Source organism: Felis catus, chromosome C1, assembly GCF_018350175.1.
Source record: "Felis catus isolate Fca126 chromosome C1, F.catus_Fca126_mat1.0, whole genome shotgun sequence".
Lineage (NCBI taxonomy): Eukaryota > Metazoa > Chordata > Mammalia > Carnivora > Felidae > Felis > Felis catus.
The window spans coordinates 52899473-52919618 of record NC_058375.1 but is presented as its reverse complement, the minus strand read 5'-3'; the positions used below and the strand labels follow the sequence as shown (position 1 = coordinate 52919618).

Sequence of the window (20146 nt, the reverse complement as noted above, 5' to 3'; positions counted from 1 at the left end):
GATATTGAAATTAAAAAAATGAAACAGTAGAACACATCAATGAAACTAAGCTCTGGTTCTTTAAAAGAATTAACAAAATTGATAATCCCCTAGCCAGACTGATCAAAAAGAAAAAGGAAAGGACTCAAAGTAAAGGACTCAAATAAATAAAACCATGAATGAAAGAGGAGAGATCACAACCAACACTCCAGAAATACAAACGACAATAAGGGAATACTATGAGCAATTATTTGCCAGCAAATTTGGCAATCTAGAGGAAATGGATAAATTCCTAGAAACATATAAACTACCAAAACTGAAACAGGAAGAAGTAGAAAATTTGAACAAATCATCACCAGTAAAAATTGAATCAGTAATAAAAAATCTCCCAACAAACAAGAGTCCAGGGCTGGATGGGTTCCCAGGGAAATTTTACCAAACATTTAAAGAAGAGTTAATACTTATTCTTTTGAAGCTGTTCCAAAAAATATAAATGGAAGGAAAACTTCCAAATTCATTCTACGAGGCCAACATTATTACACTGATTCCAAAACCAGACAAAGACTCCACTAAAAAGGAGAATTACAGGGAAGCCTGGGTGGCTCAGTTGGTTAAGTGTCCAACTCAGCTCAGGTCATGATCTCACAGTTTGTGAGTTCAAGTCCTGTGTTGGGCTCTGTGCTGACAGCTCAGAGCCCGGAGCCTGCTTCAGTTTCTGTCTCCCTCTCTCTCTGCCCTTTCCCCACTCACACTCTTTCTCTATCTCTCTCAAAAATAAATTAACATTAAAATATTTTTTTTAAAAAAGAGAATTATAGACCAATTTCCCTGAGGAATATGGATGCAAAAATTCTCAACAAGATAGTACCAAATCGAATCCAACAATACATTAAAAATACATTCACCACGATCAATACATTGATCAAAACAATACATCCACCACAATCAAGAGGGATTTATTTTGGGGATGCAGGGCTGGTTCAAATTCCACAAATCAATCAACATGACACATCACATTAATAAAAGAAAGGATAAGAACCACATGATCTTCTCAATAGATGCAGAAAAAGAATTTGACAAAATACAGCATCTTTTCTTGATAAAAACACTTAAGAAAGTAGGGATAGAAGAAACATACCTCAACATCGTAAAGGCCATTATGAAAGACTCACAGGGAATATCATCCTCAATGGGGAAAAACTGAGAGCTTTCCCCCTAAGGCAAGGAACAAGACAGGGATGTCCACTCTTTTTTTTTTTTTTTTTAATTTTTTTTTTCAACGTTTATTTATTTTTAGGACAGAGAGAGACAGAGCATAAACGGGGGAGGGGCAGAGAGAGAGAGGGAGACACAGAATCGGAAACAGGCTCCAGGCTCTGAGCCATCAGCCCAGAGCCTGACGTGGGGCTCGAACTCACGGACCGCGAGATCGTGACCTGGCTGAAGCCGGACGCTTAACCGACTGCGCCACCCAGGCGCCCCAGGGATGTCCACTCTTAATGCTGTTGTTTGACAAACATACTGTTGGAAGTCCTAGCCTCAGCAATCAGACAACAAAAAATAAATAAAAGGCATCCAAATCAACACGGAGAAAGTCACTCTTACCGGACAACATGACACTCTAGGTGGAAAATCCGAAAGACTCCACCGAAAAACTGCTAGAACTGATACATGAATTCAGCAAAGTCGCAGGATATAAAATCAATGTACAGAAATCGGCTGCATTTCTATACACCAATAATAAAGCAGCAGAAAGAGAAATCAAGGAAACAATCCCATTTACAATTGCACTGAAAACCATAAAATACCTAGTAATAAAGCTAACCTAAGAGGTAAAAGATGTGTGTGCTTAAAACTATAGAAAGCTTATGAAAGAAATTGAAGAAGACAGAGAAATGGAAAAACCTTCCATGGTCATGGATTTGAAGAACATATATTGTTAAAATGTCTATACTACCCAAAGCAATCTACACATTCAATGCAATCCCTACCAAAATAGCACCAGCATTTTTCACAGAGCTAGTACAAAGAATCCAAAAATTTTTATAGACCCAGAAAATACCCCGAATGGCCAAAATAATGTTGAAAAAGAAAATCAAAACTGGAGGCATCACGATTCTGACTTCAAGGTATATTACAAAGCTATAATCATCAAGACTGTATGGTACTGGCACAAAAACAGACACTCAGATCAATGGAACAGAATAGAGAACCCAGAAATGGACCCACAAATACATGGCCAACAAATCTTTGACAAAGCAGAAAAGAATATCTAATGAAAAAAGAATGTTTTCAGCAAATGGTGCTGAGAAAACTAGACTGCGACATACAGAAGAATGAAATTGGACCACTTTCTTATACCATAGACAAAAATAAACTCAAAATGGATGAAAGACCTAAATCTAAGACAGAAAACCATTAAAATCCTAGAGGATAAAACAGGCAACAACCTCTTTGACCTCAGCCACAGAGGTCAAACTTCTTACTAGACATGTCTCTGTTGGCAAGGGAAACAAAAACAAAAATGAACTATTGGGACCTCATCAAGATAAAAAGCTTCTGCACAGTGAAGAAAACAATCAGCAAAACTAAGGAGGCAACCAACGGAATGGAAGAAGATATTTGCAAATGACATATCTGATAAAGGGTTAGTATCCAAAATGTATAGAGAACTTATCAAACTCAACACCCTGAAAACAAATAATCTGGTGAAGAAATGAGCAAAGGACATGAACAGATACTTTTCTAAAGAAGACATCTAGATGGCTAACAGACACATGAAAAGATGCAAAATATCACTCATCATCAGGGAAATACAAATCATAATCACAATGAGATAACACCTCACACCTGTCAGAATTGTTAAAATTAACAACTAGGCAACAACAGATGTTGGTGAGGATGTGGAGAAAGGGGAATGCTTTTGCACTGCTGGTGGAAATGCTAACTGGTGCAGCTACTCTGGAAAAAAGTATGGAGGTTCCTCGAAAAACTAAAAACAGAGCTACCCTATGACCTAGCAATTGTACTACTAGGTATTTATCTAAAGGATACAAAAATGCTGATTTTTAAGGGGGCATATGCACCTAATGTTTACAGCAGTGCTTTCAAAAATAGCCATAGTATGGAAAGAGCCCAAATGTCCATTGACTGATGAATGGATAAAGAAGTGGTATGTGTATACAATGGAATACTATTTGGTGATCAAAAAGAATGAAATCTTGCCATTTGCAACAAAGTGGATGGAACTAGAATGTACTGTGCTAAGTGAAATCAGTAGGAGAAAGACAAATATATGATTTTACTCATATGTAGAATTTAAGAAACAAAACTGATGAACATAGGGGAAGGGAAGGAAAAATAAGACAAAAACATAGAGGGAGGCAACTGTAAGAGACTCTTAAACACAGAGAACAAACCGAGGATTGCTGAAGGGGTATTGGGGGGGGGGAATGGGCTAAATGGGTGATAGGCATTAAGGAAGACACTTGGGATGAGCACTCAGTGTTTTATATGTAAGTGATGAATCACTAAATTCTACTCGGGAACCATTATTATGTTATATGTTAGTGTAATAAGTTAGATTGTCTTTAATTAAAATCCAATTTTAACTTGTATTTAGAAAGAAAGAAAGAAAGAAAGAAAGAAAGAAAGAAAGAAAGAAAGAAAGAAAGAAAGAAAAGTTATGGGGAATGATATGGCATGGCAGAAGTGCTGCGATAGCCCACAGGGAAAGTTTCGTAGAGAAGGTAATACCTGAGCTGAATCTCAAAGCATGGGTAGGTACTAGAAAGGAAGAAAAGGTATTTGGAGTGGCAATATGAGAAAACACAGCACACTTCTCAATTTTTTTGAAATGAGGTAGAAAATAGTCATGAGCCACTAGGTCAGTGTGGGGTTTAGGGTAAGAGTGGGAGAGTGGGAAGAGATGCCACTGGAAAGGCAGACAGATATTAGAACATTAAGTAAGGACTTTGCCATGCCAAAGAGTATAAGTTTTATCCTGAATGAAGTGGGGAACAAAATATTTTAGAATCAAAAAAACATAAGCAGATGTGAGCTGTGGAAAGAAGTCTGACAAAGCACGGACAGGAACTGCTGTAATCATCAACTGAACCAAAAGATCTCTTCCACTGGTGCAGATGTGGGGATGTGGGGAGGATAGAGATTGCAGAGAGCAGGGAGTTCATGAGGGAAGCAGAGTAAAAATAGAAAAGGCAATGTTTCTTACCAATGCTCGCAGGTACCCTGAAATGTGGAAGAAGGCAGAGTGGGATAGAGAAGGCTGAGGCTGGTGAGTTAGACGAGGAAATCTGAGTGGTGCACAGATACAAGACGGAGGAGAAGTAGAATCCAACCCAGGGAAAAGAAAGTCACGAGATAGGAAAGCGGGGCTCTTGAAAAACCACTAGCTGAAGGGTGCTGCCTGTCCCTGGAATGTCTGTGTCATTATGTTTGAAGGACAGGTATCAGGGAAATGCGATAACTAATACTTTTAGTACTTTCCTGTTCACAAAGAATGTTGGCATACCTGGAGTCATTTAGTCACAAGAATGCTACATGTTAGGGCAGAATATTAGAAGCAAGTATTTACTGAACACCTTCTATGGACTCAGTACTGGCTGAGGATGAAGAAACTGAAATGCAGAGTTTAAGTGACTTTCTCATAATTGCACAGACCTGGTATCTAAACCCAAGTTCTCTGACCCGGAATATCTTGCTTTCCCCTCCATACTAGTGGATTTCTATTATAAATTACCAGCTCTCTTCCTGCTCAAGACCGATCCTCAACTTACCCCAAATGTTTCTTTAAAAAGCATTAATTTTAAAAAGATCACCAAACTCAACTAACATTGTTCCTTTCCCTTCAGCCATATTGCATGTATCTCTGAATCTACCATGATCTTCAGAGATCAATTTATTTAGTGTTTATTTATTCTTGTTTCGAGTCCTTTTACACATTTTGAAACTTAGCCTTAGATTTTCAAAGAGTGTATTAACCTATTAAAGGGTGGCAAACTTAAAAGTGTAAGTAATTCAGGCTTTTTTCAAAGCTCCGATTCTTATGTAAGTAATTTACTGAATTTATTTTCTTAGAGTTAAATAACCTTAAAAGGAGAACACGAGATTAGTCCTCACAGATTTAAACTTATCTGAATTGAACAAAAATTTAAATGTATTGGGGTAATGACTAATATTTTAGTTCTAAAAACAAAGCAAAACAAATGGGCTGAAATTGATTTACTTGGAGTTGGGCAGAGATGAACACTTCCCGTTGGATAATTGGCTTTGTGAGGCCTTCTGCTTTCTCTGGCAAGCCGAGCCATAGCAGCAGCGTACCTGGAATAACAAAAAGAAGAAGTTATCTAAGTTTCCAAATGAATTCCAGGTAGTGTACGTTACTATTGAGAAAGATAGGGCCAAACATATCAAATCTGACAGACCAGCAGAGCAATGAGGTTTGATTCTGGTGCCCTTCTGAGCATTCACTACTATATTAGTGAACGGAAATTATTCTAGTATATTTCCTAACAGCAGAAAAGCAGACAAATATGGTGTACTATTAATACTGTAAAAGTAATAAAAGCATCAACTGGTAAGGCAAGGTGCATTTGTTTCCCAGGGCCTCCATAACTAATTTATTTTCCTATAGTTCTGGAGGCTGATTTTTTTTTTATTTTTGTAATCAGGAATCGATGTTGAAATATTCTTCCCCTATTGAGATGATCATCTGATTCTTTCTTATTCTATTTTATGTTGTTCAAATTTTTCAAACATTAATCCAAGGTTACATTTCTGACATAAACCCCACGTGGTCATGTATAATTATCATAATTATTTATTATTACATTTATGCTATATTTATTATAATTATATATATGGGATTTGATTAGCTAAAATTTTTGCATCTATGTACATGAGGTGTATTTATGTGTAATGGGTTTTTCTTTTCTTCCTGGTAGTGTCTTTGGTTTTGTTATTGAGGTAATGTAAACGCTATTTTGTTTGTTTTTTTTTACTTAAGTTTTCAAAAATTCCAATATAATTAATATATAGTGTTATACTAGTGTCAGGCATACAATATAGTGATTCAATGATACTATACATTATTCAGTGCTTATCATAAGTGTACTCTTAATCCCCTTCACCTATTTCACCCATCCCCTGATCCACGTCCCCTCTGGGAACCACCAGGTTATTCGCTATAGTTAGGAGTCTGGGTTTTTTTTTTGTTTTTGTTTTTTGGTTTGTCTCCTTTTAAAATTTGATTTGTTTTGTTTCTTAAATTCCACATATAGAATCATGTGGTATTTGTCTTTCTCTGACTGACATTTTTTGCTTACCACTGTACTCTCTGGATCCATCCATGTTATTTGAAATGGCAAGGCTTCACTCTTTTTTATGGCTGAGTAATATTCTACTATACATATACATATATATATATATATACATATACATATATATATACATACATATACATATATATATATACACATACACACACGCACACACATAAACATATATACATACATACACACCACATCTTCTTTGTCCATTCATCAATTGACAGACAGTTGGGCTGTTTTCATAGTTTGGCTATTGTAAATAAAGCTACTATAAACACAGGATGTATATATCTTTTTGAATTACTATTTTCCTATTCTTTGGGTAAAATACCCAGTAGTGGAATTACTGGATCATATGGTATTTCTATTTTTAATTTTTTTAATGTTTAATTTTTGAGAGAGAAAGAGACAGAGCACAAGCAGAGGAGGAGCAGAGAGAGAGGGAGACACAGAATCTGAAGCAGCCTCAGGCTCTGAGCTGTCAGCACAGAGCCTGACGCAAGACTTGCAGCCAGAACCGGAGATGGTGACCTGAGCCAAAGTTGGACGCTCAACTGACTGAGTCACCCAGGCGCCCCTATTTTTAATTTTTTGAAGAACTTCTATACTGTCTTCCACAGTGGCTGCACTACTTTGCATTCCCACCAACAGTGCATGAGGGTTCCTTTTTCTCCCTATCATTGCCAACACTTGCTGTTTCTTGTGTTTTTTATTTTAGCCATTCTGACAGGTGTGAGGTGATTTCTCATTGTGGTTTTGATTTGCATTTCCCTGATGATGAGTGATGTTGGGTATCTTTTCATGTGTCTGTTGGTCATTTGGATGTCTTCTTTGCAGAAATGTCTGTTCATGTTTTCTGTCCATTTTTGAATTGATATTTTTTTTGGTGTTGAGCTGTATAAATTTTTTGTATATTTTGAATACTAACCCTTTATCGGATTTATCATTTGCAAATATCTTCTCCTATTCAGTAGTTTATCTTTTAGTTTTGTTGATTGTTTCCTTTGCTGTGCAGAAGTTTTTAATTTTGATGTAGTCCCAATAGTTTTTTTTTTAATTTCCCTTTCCTCAGAAGACATACCTAGAAAAATGCTGCTATGACCAGTGTCAGAGAAATTACTGTCTGTGCTCTCTTCTAGGATTTTTATGGTTTCAGGTCTCACATTTAGATCTTTAATCCATTTTGAGCTCATTTTTGTGTATGGTGTGAGAAAATGGTCCAGTTTCATTCTTTGGCACATAGCTGTCCAGCTTTCTCAACACCATTTGTTGGAGAGACTTTTTCCCATTGTATATTCTTGCCTCTTTTGCTGTAAATTAATTGGCTATATAATCATGGGTTTATTTCTGTGCTCTTTATTCTGTTCCATTGATCTATATGTCAATTTTTGGGCAGATACCATACTGTTTTGATTACTACAGCTTTGTAGTAGTGTATCTTGAAATCTGGGATTGAGATACCTCCAGTTTTGTTCTTTTTCAAGATTGCTTTGGCTATTTGGTGTCGTTTGTGGTCCCATACAAATTTTAGGATTATCTGTTCTGGTTCTGTGAAAAATGCTACTGGTATCTTGATAAGGATTGTGTCAAGAGGTAATGCTGACTTTATAACACGTATTGGGAAGTGTTCTCTTTTATATTTTCTAAAAAAGGAAAATTTTGTATTTTTTATACATTGATACTAGGTTTTCTTTTAACGTCTGGAAAATTCGTCAGTGAAGCCATTGGGCTTGGAGTTGTCTTTGTATGAAGGCTTTTAACTATCAGTTCAATTTCTGTATTAGACACAAAATTATTCAGGTTATCCATTTCTTTTTAAGAGAGCCTGTCTTTCACGTCATCTATGTAGTTGGATTTGTTGGTCTAAAAATGTATTTTACCTTCATTTTAGAGAGATATTTTCAAGGTGTATAAAATTCTACGTCAATAATTTCTTTCAAGAACTCTAAAATTGTCATCAATTATCTTTTAGTGGTAAAGTTTCTGCCATAAAGTTATTGGTTGTTCTTATCTTTGGTTCCTCTGCATGCAGTGTGTGTGTGTGTGTGTGTGTGTGTGTGTGTGTGTTTATCCTTTGCTTTGAAGATTTTTCTCTTTATCACTTCAGCAATTTGATTATGATGTACTGTACCTTGGTATGGTTTCTTTATATTTCTGTTTCTTGGGATTCATTGAGTTTCTTGGTCACTAAGCTTACAGCTTTCATCAGATTTGGACAATTTCAGGCATAATTATTTCTTCACATATTTTTTTCTGTCAGTTCTTGTCTGGGACACCAATTACGTGTAACTTATACCACTTGATATTGCCACACAGCTCAATGAGGTGGCTTTTTTTTTTCCCAGTCTTTTTTTCTCTATGTTTATTTTCAAGAGTTTACGTTGCTCCATGGGTAATTTCTTCTACAATATCTAATTTGTTGTTCTTTCCCAACAGTATATACTTACATTTTTAATTTACTTTATCTGTAGATATTCCATTGGCCTTTTGTATATCTTCCATTTCTCCTCATTATAATCATGGTAGTTTTTAGATCCTTGATGTATAACAGCTGCTTTAAAATCCATACCTACTAATTCGATCATCTCTATAGTTTATGGATCTTTTATACTGATAGATTTTTATTTTGGTTATGGGTTATATTTTCCTGCTTATTTTCCTGACTGGTCATTTTGTATGGGATTCTGGATGTTGTAAAATTTACTTTGTTGGGCAATGAATTTTATATATTCCTTTAAATATGGTTGTTTCAGCATGCAGCTCAGTAACTTACAAATCAATTTGTATATTCAAGGCTTGTGTTTAAGATTTCTGATGGGTCTAGAACAGCTTTTATGGGGGAACTAATACAGCTACATGTTCTTGGAAAGTAGCTTTATGTACATGACAAGAGTGATAAATCTTTCCATCTGGGGATCTGATTTTTTGTAACATGTTCTAAGGGAACTTTTTGGCTTCCTTCCTTTTCCTCCTTCCAGACAGAACACAATCTAATATACCTCTGGGAAACCACAGCACTCCTCAATTTCACCCCTGCTCAGACCAAGACCTAAGCTAATCTACATACCTTATTTCTGTGGCCACAGTTGGGGGATGGGTGGGAAGGATGCTGATGGGGAGGGCAAAGAGGGAGAGGGACACAGAGAGACCCTTCTCTGTTCTACGTGGGAGCAGAGCCAAAGGAACAATTCTCTCTCTCTCTCTTTGTTTTAAAGCCTAATATGTGTTTCTGACTCATATCAAAACCCCCTTTTTTGGAGAGATGAAGGGGGAAGCAGCTTTAAGTCATAGTATTTATAACATAGAAAGCCCCACTAGATTCTGTGCTACCACTAGAAATCATGGTAAAGTTTTGGGGTACATTCTGAGAGAGAAGTTAATTAAATGAATTAAACTCAGAAAAAATGAATAATAAAAATATGTGAAATTCATTAAAAAAAACAGTTGAAAGGACTGGGTATGTTTACTCTGAAAAAGAGAATACTTAAGGGGAAGTAGGAAAAAGGCACAAGAGCTATTTTTTGAGACTCAAAGGATAATTCCACAAAAAAGAAGGGCCTTATTTGTGTTGCTTCCAAGGACAAGTGGAGACACTTTGATTTCTGCCACAACATCATCTCTTGACTGGGCCTTCCACCCAAACCCAAAGCCATCCCTGGGTTCTCAGGGTCTGAGCTGCCGCTCGGTCTCATAGATAAAAGCCCAGGTTGTAGCATCTGGCAGGCCTAGATTGGAATTTCAGCTCTGTCACTTACAGAGTGTATAACCTTAGGGAACTTTAAAAAACAAACAAACAAACAAACAAACAAACAAAACTTTTTCTCTAACCCCTCTTTTAAAATGGAGATAATTTCTCATTTCTGAATGGTTTTGCAGGCAAATGTAAAAACATATAGTAAGTATTCAATAAAAATCTGTTAAATGAATGAAAGAAATCTGTAATAGTTGAATGTCATAAGGTGTTAGATTTAAGCTAGAAATAAGGGAGATTCAAGCTATTTTAATGCTCCTTGAAGTACTGAGCTCCCTGTCTCTAAAACCATCCAAACAGAGACTAAGTAGTTGCTTGGCAGAAATGTTTTAAAGTTTTTTTTTTTCCCTTTGTCTATATTTTTTTCCAAGTCTTTATTTTAAAGGGAACATTTCCAATGTCCATTCTAATGCTAATTCTCTCTTTAACCACAAGATGGCACTCAAGGTTCAATCTTTGAGGAGTCAAAGCCAGCATTCTGCCTTAAAAATGCATTAAATATAGAATTATGTAAATCTATAAAAACAATGTTTAACTTCAATAAGCCTGAAAGGATAGTACAAACATACATTAAATTAATGTATTCTGCATAAATATTTTCTATATAACTAGAGAAAAGGGAATCATGGTATGTTAAAGAAAAATCCCATATTTTTGTGAGTTAGAACACTCACAGACTCAGATACAGGAACTTAGAAATAATATATATTAACTCATTAATTTCAAATACAGTACAGTAATGTCTGGGTGGCTCAGTCAGTTGGGCATATGACTCTTGATTTCAGCTCAGATGATGATCTCACAATAAATAGTGACATCGAGCCCTGCATCAGGCTCTGCGTTGGGTATGGAGCCTGCTTGAGATTCTCTCTCTTTTTCTCTCTCTCTTTCCCTCTGACCCTCCCTTGCTCACACACTCTCTCTCAAAATAAACAAATAAATAATAAAAAATAAAATAAAATACAGTACAACTAGATCCATAGTACATTTTATAAATATAAGAAAGTTTTACAAAGGAGAAAGGAGCACATATTGTTTAATAAGAGAATTTGAGATTGACCCCAAAAAACTTTTTCCACAAAATGTAGACTTGATTTGTGCTTGCAATTGGGTAGACAATATTTCCACATTACCTGAAAATTTTAAGCTTTTAATAAGCCTATATCAATGGGCAAGTAGAAATAATTTAGTTTTCAAATACAATACATGTTTATCAGTAACTTTGGGCCAGTTGGTTAATGGGCATGTTTCTCTCAATGATTAGTAAACTGCAGATAATATCTACCTCTACTTTCCCAGAATTTCTGTAGAGAAAGTTAGGGGTGACAATCCAGGTGAAAAGGGAGGCTAGGAATTTTGTCTTGAAGCTGTGTCCATATAACAAGGAAGTGACTTCCCCTGGAGTGCAAGTTGATTTGCTATGGCTTTTTTTTTAATGTTTATTTATTTTTGAGACAGAGAGAGACAGAGCATGAACGGGGGAGGGTCAGAGAGAGAGGGAGACACAGAATCTGAAAAAGGCTCCAGGCTCTGAGCCGTCAGCACAGAGCCGGACGCGGGGCTCGAACCCACGGACCGTGAGATCATGACCTGAGCTGAAGTCGGACGCTTAACCCACTGAGCCACCCAGGCACCCCCGATTTGCTATGGCTTTGAAGGAGGCTGATGGGCACCACTGTGGAGTTACACTTAGCGGTACAGCTGTCAACTGTACAGCATGGCCAGTATTACATTAGGAGAAGAAAGAATGCCTGGCACACAGTAGATGCTTTGCCATTTAGTTTCCATTACCTCTGTACCCCCCATGTGTAGACAGGAGCAATATTCTTTTTGAAAGCTACAAAGAATGCAAGACTCCAGAAAGGATAACTTTTGTTTAGATAACTTGCCGTCTGACAAAGCTTAGATTATTGGCACAGATATTTCCACTACCACATAAGTGATCACCAGCCATAAAGTATGACATAAACAGTTTTGTAAGGAAGAATATTCAAAAGAACAGCTTGCACTGCTTTCTGATTTTGTATCTTTCACTATTTCTCCAAAGAAAATAAACACAAACTACTGATTAGCCTCTAGATTCATATTCTTTACCATGTCTTCGTAGAAATAAAGCATTTGCTTGAATAGTCAAGAGACAGGCAAGGCAATGGGGGAGAGAAAAAGGCCTTAGAAATGATGGGATGACCAAACCAAATGATCAATTCATGAATATTCATGAGCTGCTTATAACGACAATGGGTTCCTAGTAATACTAAAAACATGTGTAAAACTTAAGAATTTGCAAAAAATATTCATAACAGTTCATTTATATTTCCAATTTTCAATCACTTTTCTGCCATCATGCCCTCAGAATTCCCCAAACAGAACCATTATCTATCAGAATTAGCCTTAAAAGAAGTCAGCATCTACATTTAATTTTTCTAAAAATTAACTGCCTTCACATTTAATTCAAATATTAAGTAGGGAAAAAGGGTAAGTATGCATCATTCAACAAACACGACTGAGTGCCTGCAAGATGCCAGGTCCCATACTAAGATCAGGGAAAACAAAGCTACAATAATGGCCTTGCCCTGGTCATTCTCCATAAACAGATGAATGTCTACACCGCAGTTGCTGAAACAGCCCGAAGAGTGCTATGGAAGGAGAGAGTGGGAGGATGTGGAAGCCTGAGTCAGGGACCCTTTCACAAATAGATGTTGGGCTGGATCTTCACGCCATCCTTGTGATGGACTTTGTCAGGCAGGAGAGATGATTATAGAGTGGAAAAGAGTAAAGAACCATGTGTATAATGGAACTAAAATAAATGTGGTCACGATAGATGGCGCTGCCTGTTTCCTAACCTGGGAAAATGTTACCATTTTTACCTGCTTATGACAGAGACTATTTTCATTGTGTGAAAAGTTGGGGAGGGGCGTGGGTTTTTTTCTCCCCCTCTCCTCAGGAACTAATATTTATTGAGTGTCAACATTATATGATTATATTTATAAACAATCTCACTCAAGAGATCAAATGCAAAACTACTTTGCAAGGTAACTAATGCTATCTCTATTTAACAGCTAAGGAAACAAGCTGAGAGTGGGTAAGAATTTCTCTAAGATCCGTGTGACCCTAAAGCCCATGCTTTCCCCCATGCAACCTCCAAAGAAAGATGTTCCATTTGAAACTGGAACTAGGGCCACAGTGGACAAAGCCTGAATCACAGTGAATCTTTCGAGTACTTACTGCATACCAGATACTGTTTGAAGAGACTTGCATGTATTAATGTATTAATCCTCACAATCTCCTTGAGGGGTAGGTATAGTTATTACTGCCATTTAACAGATAAGGAAACTGAGGCACAAAGAAGTCAGATAACTTGCCCTGAGTTGGTCAAAGAGATGGTAATTGGCAGAGCCAAGACTGAAGTGCAGACAGTCTGGCTCCCTGGTCCCTGTGCTTAAGGATTCCACATTCCACCTTTTCACTCAGACCAGAGCCTAACTCTAGACCACCAGCAAAGACCCTGCTGGGAAACATATCCCAGGCAGAAGGCACAAAGTGGTGAAGAGGTCTTATGTCCCGAAATAATAGTGAGAAAAAAGAACTTGGTGTGGCTTAAGAATCAAGTCTTGATTGATGAGGAGTTGGGAGGACAGTAGGAGGAGGGATATGAAGCAGGAAAGATAGGTCTTTCTCCTTAATACTATGCAGATGAAAGGTTGTTAATTTGCATTTTCTGGGTTTTTTTAAAATAGGAAATTTCAAGCCAAGGAAAGCATTTTCAATATTAAAGCAGAGAAATGCATAATGACATTATATTATATGCATGTATAGACCAATTACTTGCTTGCAAAGATGCTCAACCATTTTCTACTTGAGACTCTATGAATTGACCACTTTATTATATTGTATTTTGATCAAACATGAGACTTCTAATAATTATTTGAAAAGAAGTTGGTGCAACATACTTTAGGTTTTTGTAACCTCTTGTGGCATATTTATGCCACAATAAAATTATTCAGCTAAATGTAATATCTTTTAAAAACTTTGTTGTTTTAAACTAATCAACTCCAAAATTTAAAAGAAGCAATTACCATTTGATCTAAATATATTCTCATCAGCCACCAGATGGCATAAGGTGTGAGAGTTTTATTCTGACAGGGTCAACCACACACATGATAATTTCAACTATAACTTCAAAATAATGTATTTGGAAAAATGTTCTAGCACTCAAACAGCTCACAATTATTTCAGCCATATGTAGAAGTGGATGGATAAGTTGAAAATGACATAGCCCTACTTTTTCTAAATTTTGGGTTCTGTGGGACGCTGGCATTACATAATGAATCAATGATCAAACAAATAAGACAAAGCAGTTCTGTTACAGGAAATAAAAAAGGAAGTCATGTCAAAACAAAATTAACCTTATGTTCTAAGTAGCTTTCTTTAACTCTAAATGAAACTTGAAACATGCCTTCATGAAAAAACCATGCTTGTATGCTTCAATTTCTGCTGTAAAAAAACTTTTTCTATGGCCTATAATTTATTCTGAAGGTAGAAAAGTATCAAATGCAACAGCTTTTCTCCACTCTGGCTTGAAGGGAAGCTGTCACAGAAGTCAACTGGAAAAAAGAATATCCAGGTGAAAAACCCAATCTGAACTATGATGTTAAAAAGGAAAATATATATGTTTTAAGAACCTCAATTTCTTTTTAAAAATTTTTTAAATGTTTATTTTTGAGAGAGAGACAGAGAGAGACAGAGAGACACACAGAGAGAGAGAGAGATTGAGAAATAAGGACAGAGAGAGAGGGAGACACAGAGTTCAAAGCAGGCTCCAGTCTCTGAGCTGTCAGCACAGAGCCTGAAGCAAGGCTCGAAATCATGAACCACAAGATCATGACCTGAGCCGAAGTTGGACTCTTAACTGACTGAACCACCTAGGCGCACCTAAGAACTTCAATTTCTACAGAAATTCAAAACACAGTATATTATTTTTATTAATCCTGTATATCCTTCTAGAAATAAACAATCACATTGATAACAAGCCAAAACTGAAGTAAATGAGGTAAATGCAAAAAATACAAAACAAAACAAAACTCCCCTAGTGTTTAAGTCCCTTAGTGTTGTGTAGCACATTCACCAAGTCCTTTGAAATAAGCACACCAGAATAAATAACTACGATAGCCTAGTCAAACCACAGAGCTCAGATGCAATCTCTTTCCAGCATGATGAAAAGGCAAAACTGCCTTTAGGAGTCAAGAGACCAAAGATGAGATTAAGATCTCTTCTCTAATGTGGTCTAATAGTCAACGATTTCTGAAGATACTATAATAATTTTATATTTTACTAGATGCTTCCCCATTAGATGAAATATATTTGGTTCTTGAATGAAAAGTCCATGGATGATGAAAAGATTTGGAACTATGAGAAGGATGAAAAGCTAACTGGTGACACAGGAACAGGATGTACTTTTTGTTTTTTTGTTTTTTTTTTTCTGATTTCTAAGTCATATGATAATGAGGATAATGGGAATTGGAGTAAGAGAAGTAATGCGGAGGGTGTTGTGAGAGTCCTTCACTGTGGCACATGTCCAACTTTATTTTTGGCCGCCAATAGGTGAACATTAATAAAGGGAACCCTCATTAAAGTAAAGTTGGGGGGCCAGAAGGTGGAGCCCTACTACCCAATTTCAATTACAGGAAGAACTGTCCATTATAGACCCCAACAGAAGAATCATCAGCAGGAAAGAATCATCAATTACAGATACCAATAGGGAAAGATGTACATTGCCTCTCCTATAAGAAACTGACTGCACCAGCAACTTAGCCAATGAGAAACTGTCATCATCCTGAACATGTGCTTTCAAAACAACTCCTCTCAACTTATTCCTTCTCTATAAAATGATGTTCCTCTTCCTTTGTTTGTTGGACTAGCCCTGTGGTTTTGACCTGGATTTCAAGTCCTAAATTGCAATTCTCTGCTATTCCCGAATAAACCCATTTTTGCTGGTCAAATAAATTTTAAAGGTTAACAGCAGCAAAGATATTTCCCACCTAGGTTCATAGGAAAGGGGAAAAGATGCTTCTTATTCTCATTCTTATGTTTAGAAAAGGGCATCCGTTGTTACTTCCAAAGACTTCTTTTGATGGTTCAGCTAGACAGTAGAAAGTAGAATGATAGATGTTTTGAGTTAAGAAGATAATCAAATTACTTACTTTAGATTCCATTCTCTAGGATGTTTTAATTCAAGTTTCTTCCATTTATGATACTCTCCAATAAAATGTGGATCTTCAGGCACTGAAATTAGAGTTTTGAAAAAGGTTCAAAGTTTAAAATAATTCACTTTCATTAAGTTGATATGTGGCAATGATGTACACTATACAGTTCAAGCCAAATTACAATGCTCACTTTCAAAATTTCTTCCTTTTACTTGAACTTTGTATTATTGGATATTTGAAATAAGTAGATTTTTCTTCAAAATTTCCATTATAATCACATTTGTTTATGTATCTTTTATAGTAATGAAGAAGGTGTTAAAATAACTCATATAGAAACTACAGACACCACAGTTTAACAAAATTCAAACTCAGCACCAGAAGTAAAAATATAAAAGTGACATTATAGGTCTTGATCTTTCACAAAGCAAGAATCTACAATGGATGATCATCCATTCCAGCCTCTGAATGAATCCCTTGCCAACGACAGAAAACTCTCCTCTCTGTTGTTGGGAAACTGCCTTTTCCATTGTCAGACAGTAAGGTCACAATGTCTTTCCTTAACCTGAGTGCTGAGTCTTTACTGGTCCTAGTTCAGATCTCTGCAGTAATACTGACCAGGTTCATCCCTTCCCCATGTGAGAGAGTCCTTCTAAAATTTTAAGATACCTATCAGAGTCTCAGTTCCCTCAACTTTATCTTAAGATATGGTTTTCTAGGGACCTAATCATCCTCACCATCCTGGGGCTGAACTTTGCTAACGTTCCTATTAAAGTTTACGTCCAGAACTGGCTCCGGATCTTGATTTCTTTTGAATAGCAAAGATTTAAGTGGGTTACTACCTCTCTTGATCTGTGTGCTATGCTTCTATCACTTCAGCTCAGATCTGCATTAATATTTTCTGAAAATCAAAGTACACAATTGCCTCATATGTTTGTGGTTAATTATAAGCCTATGCCTTCAATAAAATTAACAAAAAATTTACTGAAAGTCAGATCATACACACAAACATATCTATCTATCTATCTATCTATCTATCTATCTACCTACCTACCTACCTATCATCTCCCTGTTTCTTGTCATTGTCCTGGGTTTATAGTCTTGAACTATTTAACCAACTAGATGCTCTCCTCCAGTCTTATCTTAACAGTCTTAACTGTTGCTAGTTTGGTGAATTATGCCATTGATAGAAACATTTAAATTGAATAGTTCTCATTTTCTTCTTTTAATATTATTTTAGCCAGCAGTGTTCCTGTCTATCCTTTGATTTCTTTTCCTCCTTCAAACACACACAAGTACACGTACATACGTGCTCTTTTTTTTTTTTATTTTTTTTAACGTTTATTTTTGAGACAGAGAGAGACAGAGCATGAACGGGGAAGGGTCAGAGAGAGAGGGAGACACAGAATCTGAAACAGGCTCCAGGCTCTGAGCAGTCAGCACAGAGCCCGACACGGGGCTCGAACTCACGGACCGCGAGATCGTGACCTGAGCCGAAGTCGGACGCTTAACCGACTGAGCCACCCCGGCGCCCTGCAAACATACATGCTCTTATTGGCTTTATACTTCATACTCCTACTTCTGCTATTTGGATTTATACTTCTCCCTTCCTTTATATTAAGGAAGCAAATATGAGCTCCTTAAGGTTCTTAGTGAGGTCTCATTATTTCCTTTAGATGATTATAATAACTACTATTAACAGAGTTAATAGTACTTACTGCACATTGGGCATCTGTAAAGAAGGTACGTAGTGGTTACCATTGCAATATACACTTTACAGATGAACAAACAGAAAATTTGAGTAATGTCTTCTCATCGGGACTATTCATTACCACTTAGATGAAATTTAAATTTGAGGTTTCTATTCAAGGATAATTCATGTTGCCTTATTTTTTTTGAAATTGCCCTTCCTACATTTTCTATTTGAATATGTACATCAGTCTCTTCCTTATATATTATGAAACCCCAAATGGCATGGTCATCCTTCCTGGAATATTTCCATTAATTTTATATCACTGACTCATTTTCTTCGTTGCTTTCTCTACTGAGAGCTGAAAATTGCCACAGTATTTGTACAGACTTTTATTTTAACGCTTCCTATTTTATCCCCATAATTTTCTCATTCACCTGTTCTTGTACCATCTGATCATAAACTTCTCAAAAAGCTTATCATAATATGTATGTATCTAGACATAGAAGATGCTAAATGAGTGATATTGATAGGAGGGAAATAATTAAGGGGCGGGGGGATGTGAGAGCGAGCAGGAGAAAAGGACCAGTGAAATTTCGCCAGTTCTTGAAGCTAAAGTTCCCCATCATGACCATATCTTGTCTTTGTGGCAGTTCTGTAGTCTCTGGTAGAAAATCATCTATTGACTCCATGATAAACTTCTTTCTTCCCTTCCTTCTAGGATAACTGGGCGTCACCTTTACTTTGTTTTTGCCATGACACATTTCTTATGCAACATCTGTATAGGTTGATCTACATTTTTTTCCACTGCGGGACTGTCACATCCAAAGAAATGTAGTAGCATCAATTTGCCTTAGCATGCTTTGTTTTCACATGTATTATCTCATACTACCATAGAACAACTTAAAATAGATTGGAATGTTTCTTTCAATGAATAGAAATTTAAAAATGAGGTACAAAGAGTTAAGTGACTAACCTAAATTCACTTCACTGTAAGTGGCAGAACTAGTACAGGGCAACTTCCAACATCATACTCTTCCCACTGCAGCCTTTCTAACCTTGGTTGCACATTGTAATCACCTGGGGAGCTTTAAAAACTACTACTGCCAGGTCCTGCTCCCGGAGATCCTGATGTAATTAGTCTGGGGGTGTGCCTTTTACATGGGAATTTTTACAAGTTCCTCTGGTGGTTCTAATGAGTAGTCAAGACTGAGAAGCACTGCATTAGAATTAGATAATGCTGCCTCTTGCATCTAAATGCATTCTGGAGACACTTGCCCTGATTGCTGGCTCAAAGACTCAAAGAATGGAAGTCTTCTAGGGTGAAAGCAAACATCCCCATGATGCTTCAGGGTGTCTGGTCTGTCTGATGACAGCAAACAAACACCAGGAAGCCTCCACTCAGTATTACAGAGTACACTGGTCTGAAGGGATTTTTTTCCTTTAACATAAACATTTCCTTATGGGAATCATATTCTGTCATTAAAGGTGCTGTTACCCACAACCATATGTATTCGTTTGTTCTCTGCCAAACTTTTATTTGCCATTCTATACTGATGGATAGAGAACAGAGGATCATCAGTGCATTTCCCCATATGATTGCCTATGATTATAAACTAATAATCATAATTATTGAAAAATGTACTGCATATACTGCAGAGTTTGAATTTACATCTCAGGCTATAGAGACATAGCATTTTTATATAATATTATGGAGGCAGTTTTAGTATGTGAAAAAGAGCAATAAATGTAGTGTCAGAGGAATTGGTTCAAGTCAAGAGTCAGAACCTACTTGTACTAATAATAAGCACACTTACTGAGCACTCACTATGTGCTAGGCACTGTTGTAAGTACTTCAGTGCTATGAGGTACGTGCTATAATTATTCTCATTTTACAGATGAGGGAACTGACAGAGAGGATAAGAAACTTACCCAAGGTCACACAGCTACTAAATGGAAGAACCAGGATTAAATATCAGCAATTTGGTTCCAGAATTTGCACTCTTTATCAATGTATAATATTCCCTCTTACCTGTGTGACCTTAAGTAAATTTCTTAGCTGCTCTTGGTCTTGTTTTTTTCATCTGTAAAACAGAGTGATAACAGTAATAATGCCTGGTTCATAGTGTTGACATACTACGATACATGACATATATTGGTTGACAAATGAATAAAAGAA

General features: G+C 36.6%; 1 protein-coding gene across 4 annotated transcripts in view; it reads right to left on the bottom strand.

The window, feature by feature from the left end:
* Window positions 1-20146, bottom strand: part of UBE2U (ubiquitin conjugating enzyme E2 U) — a 60440-nt gene that overhangs the window by 10665 nt on the left and 29629 nt on the right. For 3 of the 4 annotated variants that reach the window (XM_003990157.5, XM_019837159.2, XR_006584364.1), the window contains 2 exons: window positions 16278-16359; window positions 5225-5319 (listed from right to left, as the gene is read on the bottom strand). In XM_003990157.5, coding sequence (XP_003990206.2) covers window positions 5225-5319; window positions 16278-16359 — 177 coding nt within the window. Of the gene's footprint in view, window positions 1-5224; window positions 5320-16273; window positions 16360-20146 lie in introns of those variants that run through there. The other variant, XM_019837157.3, reaches the window with a different exon arrangement.